Source organism: Arachis duranensis, chromosome 2 (assembly GCF_000817695.3).
Source record: "Arachis duranensis cultivar V14167 chromosome 2, aradu.V14167.gnm2.J7QH, whole genome shotgun sequence".
NCBI lineage: Eukaryota > Viridiplantae > Streptophyta > Magnoliopsida > Fabales > Fabaceae > Arachis > Arachis duranensis.
The window spans coordinates 75,502,773-75,509,033 of record NC_029773.3 but is presented as its reverse complement, the minus strand read 5'-3'; the positions used below and the strand labels follow the sequence as shown (position 1 = coordinate 75,509,033).

The following is a 6,261-nucleotide window of genomic DNA, read 5'->3' as shown; positions in this document are numbered from 1 at the left end:
ATTTTGATAAAGATCAAACACTCTGAAGAATTATTCTGTTTGAATTTTAGTTATAATGGGAATATCACTTTTAATTTAGATTGATTAGGAAATATTTGATTTGTTTGAATTTAAAAGTTAGGTTTCAGTTAGAATATAAATAAGTCCAAAGAATTTTTTTCAGGACATCTTATCTTTTATTATTTTACAGTATGTTTTCACTTCTAATTATGAGCAACTAATTCTCTTTTATTAAAATTAGAAGTTTTGGTTATTTTGATGGATTAATATTATCGTCTTTTTACTTTTGATTAATGTATTGATCTTTTATTTAAGAAGTAAGTTCTATTCTTCATATTAAAAATTAGAATGTATTAAAAAATAATTTTTAATTAACTTGAATTTTTTTATTACCTTGAAAAAGTTAATCACTGAATCAATTTGAAACTTCTTTTCATAATTCTTCAAGTGTCTAAAATTAGTCTTAATAAGTGACACAAAATTAACTAGGATTAGTCTTGACGATTAATTAAGTTAAGAGAAATTTAATTATTAAAGGAATTGAGATTTAATTATTTACGGTTTGGCATGAATACATCTTTGCATGATTAAAGTAGATAGTAAAAAGTGTTTATCTTAAAATTTAAACATCTCCAAGACTTTAACACATTCATTTATATTATTTTCTTCTAATCATTCATAATTTACTTTTTGTTACTTCTCTATTTTGACACTTAATTCTCCTCAATCAAGTTTTAAATTTGTCTAATTAAAATAATCAATTAATCATTATTTACTCAATTCATTAATTCTCGTGAAAACGATATTCACTTACCATAATATTATTTAATACAATTCGATGCATTTACTAATATATATTCGTGAATTATAGTGTTCGCTCAATCGCTCATCACAGCAACCAGAATATACGCATAAATTTATATTTCAAGTATAAATGATATTTTTATAGGTTATTAATCATTTAATCATTTATGTTTTGCATAATTACATAGCAGGGATATGATTCCACGTTTTTTTTGTTCTGCAAATAATAGGGCTACTATTTTTGGTAACAATTGTATACAGCATTCTTCTTCTTTTGTTTTTTTTTTTTAAACTGCTCTAAAAATCATTTTTCTTTGAAAGAATAATGCAACGTCGTTCATTTTTCTTTATTTGACACCATGTTGGAAGAAAAATGAGTGTTTGAAAGAATAATGCAACCTTGAAAGAATATGCAGCAGCCTCTGAATTCCTAATTTGATGAGAAATGTCTTGTATTAAAAGTGGTGTGCATGGATAGAGTGAAATTAGGTTTGTTTTAATTTAGATTCAATTACAAATATACATCGAATTTATTTTTTAGATTCTAATCCGACTCTAAATCCGATGAAACTTAAATATTTTCGGGACACAATTATACCAGATTTAAATCGGATTTTTAAAACTTTAGCAATAATTTATAAAAAAACTTATTTATAAAGAAACTTATTTATGATGCACTTATTTAGAAAGAATAAATTTGTTATCGAAAAGTTGATATTCATATTTAAACTTGAATTTATCTATAAATTTTAATTTAATACTTCTTTGATATATTTTCTAATTCAACAAGTGTGATTAAAAATAAAATAATAAGCTTATAATTAATATAATATAATATTAAAATTAATTTAAAACATATATACCTTTTTTAGTTCTTTTAGAATGCACATGAATCGGATGAAATCGGATTAATCTTGACTTAAATCCGCCTTTAAATAATGTCTGGGTCTATTTTTAAACCCATACCTGATCCTAAACCCAATAAAATCATATCAGACTAGTCTTTAATATGTTCAGATTTGGATCGAATCTTCGAACCAGACCGAACAATATACACCCTTACTATTTCTTCTATTGTGTAATGCTTGGTATAGACTTGAATAATCTTCATGTTGTTCTTTTACTTGTTCTTCGGATATTAATCTTCATTATTGATTTAGTCGTTTTACAAAAATAAAAAATAAAATAATAATTATAAATAATTAAGTGCAATTAACAGTAAACATTAAATTGGCAAGAGACATGAAAAACAATATTATTTATTAAGCATTAAACTATATATAGACAACAAATACTATTAAGATTGAGCCTGCAATCTACATTAGCACAGAAAGAAGAGAGAATAAGAAAATATGTTTTTTTTTTATATATACTTCAATACATAAAGGATAAAAAGGATATTTTCAGACAACATATTTTATATTCACATTTTTTTTATATGTACTTTTTTACAGTTTAAGAGTAATTTTGGTTGTCAATTAAATTCTCAAATTTATTTTCCATTGTTAAATTAGTATTTTACAAAAGGTTTCTAATAGTTTGTATATCTTGTATTTAATTTATTATCAAATAAAATACAAAGAATTTTTTTTTTGTTTATGTATTTTAGTATTCATGTCTCATATATTTAGTGTTTCTCTAAACCAAATGCAGTCAAATAGTATATGAATTTGGTAAAATTAATTTCTCTTTATTAGAATTAAAAATCGCTCTTATGGTATACACTTAATAATATTCAATCTAATAAAAAAGATATAATATTATTAAAATAATATAACGTTATGGTGGAGGCAGGAGGAGGACGATAGTAAAAGAAAAAAAATTGTATGGGAGATGAGAGAAGGAAAATCGAAACATATTGATACTAAAATAAATAGATAAAAGGAAAAGATAATAGAAGAAATGTTTTTCTATTGTAATATAATTAGAGAACGCAAATGCCAATGACAATTTTTGTGTCTGGTTAGTATTATACTATTATATAATAGAAAAGTATTTGTATAAACATACAGAATCAAGAACAGGGAAATTAGAAAAAATATCAATTAATAGAATTATAAATAATAAAATTTTAGAGAGTACATCAAAAAACCCTAAATGAGTGAGAGAGTGACGATGCCCGATGAAACGACTTTTTAAGAGGAAGACTTGATGAACCGCAGCACTAAGAATGTCAAACCTAACGGGGATGAAGTGCTACTAGACGCAGAGGCAGAGGAAAACGGAAGATCAGCGGACATGGATCTGCAACCTGTGAATGATTCCCCAAGTTTTGAGAGTAGCCAGGAGAAGGAACAGAGGGTACCATCCGATTTTGAAAAAGGAGTGACCTCGTCAAAGCTAAAGTCAAACGGCGGAAGCAGAGTATGTGAAGTCTCTTATAAGGATAGACTCTTGATGGGAGGTGCGGGAACGTCTCTTTCACCGGAGGAAATTGTTCAGATGGTAGCATAGGACTATATGTTGGAGGAGGTATCTGAAGACGGTGCCGGCAGAGCAGCTCCCTTCAATCCAAAGCCAGAGGTTGAGGTGAGTTTGGCAGAGTATGACGAATGGTGTCGTCCATGGAAGCTTTCTCTTATTGTCAAGGTACTCGGTAAGAATATTGGATTTCGATCTATGGATTCGTGGGTTCACCGTTTTTGGTCTAAGAACGGGGATGTGAAGGCAATTGATCGGACTGGAGAGTTCTTCCTGGTGCGCTTTGACAATGAAGGTAACTATAATCACGCGCTCTTTGAAGGGCCGTGGCAGGTGGCAGGACACTACACTACCTGTTAGTACAAAGATGGAGGCCGTTGTTTCAACCGTCAGAGGATGCAATGCAAAACTTAGCAGTATGGGTCAGAATTCCGGAGCTGCCGGTTGAACTCTACACCTATCACTTCCTATGGCGGGCAGGTGGAAAGATCGGAACAATGTTAAAAATTGATCAAACTACTTCTATACACTCTAGGGGAAAGTTTGCTCACTTATGTGTGGAGGTGGATCTGCGGAACCAGCTTGTCCCAGTTATAAAAGTTCTCGGAAAGGAGTTTAAGGTAGAGTACGAAGGTCTCCATCTTCTCTGCTTTGGTTGCGGTAAGTATGGGCATAGAATTGATGGTCGCCCAGAGAGTAGGTGACCGGAGAAGGAGAGCAGAGAAGTTACAATGGAGGGTAGTAAGGTCCTCGGGGATCCTCGAGATGCAACAATGGCGATTATTGTGGACAAGTCGAATTTAACTGTTCCTTATCCATCTCAACCGTCGCCTAATGTGTTGGAACAAAATCCTGTGGCTCAGGGGATTTCAAATTTGACGGCAAGAGCTGATTCTTCAGGAGTGTTTGGGCCATGGATGTTGGCTAAGAAACCCCAACGCAGATTTAATCAAAGCAACGGTAATGTTGGGACCTCAATCCAGACAGGTAACCCAATTGGGTCAGGTTCACGTTTTCAATCTTTGGAATATGTAGAACAAGAGGAGTCCAATATAGAAGCACATGTTCATAAAGAAGGTTTTTCATCAAATAAGCACTCAGTACAAGCAGAAAAGACTAAGAAGCTAGAGCTGCCCAAACACACCTCCTCCTCTAAGAGCAGGCTAGCTGAGCCGAAAGGTACTTCTAAAACCCAAGAAGGGAGGAGTTCTCGTGAGAAGGAGGGTGGAGCAAAGAGTACGGAGGAATCATTGGTAAAAGGAAAAGAGGTAGTGGAGGGGGTCTCTAAAGTTAACTTGAAGCGAAAAGATACAGAGTACTGGAGGACTTTAAATTTGATGAAGTAGATGAAGTATGTGGCGGGGGATGAAGAGCTGTTCTTAAATGACGTGCCTTTCACTCCGATTCATCAACCCTCGAAGGAGGCTCTCGCATCACTAAAGTTTCTGAGGGGAAATGCGAAAGAAGAAGCACTGGCGGCTGCTAACCCGCCGGATCCTGGATCAACTCAGATTCTTAGCTTATGTCTGAATCAGACAGATTTCCTGGCAGTGGAGGATGAGTCCGTAAGGATGGTGGTGGATACCACACCAGCTTCCTGCTCTACTTGATTAAGGCCGCTTCGGTTGGTTGTCTCTTCTACTTTCTTGTTTATTTTTTCCTATGAATATTATTACTTGGAACTGTAGAGGTGTTAGTAGCAAAGGTTTTTCTACTTTGGTTAAAGATTTATGTAGGAATTTCAATTACAATATTTTGTGTCTTTTGGAAACTCATCTACCGGGTCCAAAGGCGAATAAGATTGCAAAGAGATTTGGTTTCTCAGATTGGTTTCTTGAAGAAGGTATTAGTTTTTCAGGGGGCATCTGAATTTTATGGAATTCAAATTTTTGGAATGTTGAGGTCCTTATGTCTCATAGACAATATGTCCACATGAAACTTAGATATGGTTTGGAAAGTCCTTGGTTTTTTACGGTTGTTTATGGCTCCCCACAAATTGGGTTGAGAACTAGTCTATGGGAAGGTCTGAAAAGTATTGCTGATAATTTGACTAGTGAGTGGTGTGTAGGAGGGGACTTTAATTGTGTCTTATCTGCTACCGATACAGGGGGTAACTCTGGTCTCTCTAGAGACCATGATCGTTTTGCGGATTGCCTGTTAGAGTGTGGGTTGCAGGACCTGGGCTTTAAAGGTCAGCCGTTTACCTGGCAAAAAGGAATTATTAGAAGACAGTTGGATAGATACGTAACTAATGCAGCTTGGTCCCAACGCTTTAGTAGCGCCGTGGTAAAGCATCTTCCCAAACTCAAATCAAACCATGTCCTAATTTTTCTGGAGCTTTGGGTTGATAGTACTGCTGCGTCCTCCTGTCGTCCCTTTCGATTTTTGGCTTCATGGTTGACTCATGAGAACTTTAATTCTATGTTGAAGACAAACTCGAAGGATGAAATTTCTTTGGACCAAAATGTGACTAATTTTATGGAAGCCGCAAAGGTTTGGAACAAGGAAGTTTTTGGTGATATTCATCTGAAAAAGAATAGAATTTTGGCCAGATTGAATGGTATCTCCTTGAAACTTGGTTTCGAAGTGAATCCTTTTTTGGAGGATCTCCAAACTGAGTTATGGAAAGAACTGGAAGCAATTTTTATTCAAGAGGAGATACTTTGGAAACAATGTTCAAGATGTAAGTGGATAAATTATGGGGATCGCAATACCTCTTACTTCCACAATTTGGCAACTGCTAGAAGACGGAGAAATAGAGTGACAATGCTTAAGAACCAACATGGTGAGTGGATAGATGACACGTTTCAGCTTCAGCAATTGGGCATGAACCACTTTCTTTCACTTTATGCTGATGATCAGCCATATGAGAAGTTAGTAGCTTCCGATCTGTTCCCTACTTTGACGTCCGAAGAGGTTGGGCGCCTGGATCGTATGGTTGCAGTGGAAGAAATCTCTGTGGCTATCTTTTCTATGGGAGCTTGGAAAGCCCCGGGACCAGACGGTCTTCCCCCTATGTTTTACCAGAGCAACTGA

The 6,261-nt window shown here is 34.4% G+C and overlaps 1 protein-coding gene across 1 annotated transcript; it reads left to right on the top strand.

Moving 5' to 3' along the window:
* The first annotated feature begins 5,157 nt into the window (after positions 1-5,157).
* Positions 5,158-6,261, top strand: LOC107475093 (uncharacterized). Its single transcript, XM_016094730.1, has one exon. The coding sequence runs from the start codon at positions 5,158-5,160 to the stop codon at positions 6,259-6,261; it is 1,104 nt and encodes a 367-aa protein (XP_015950216.1).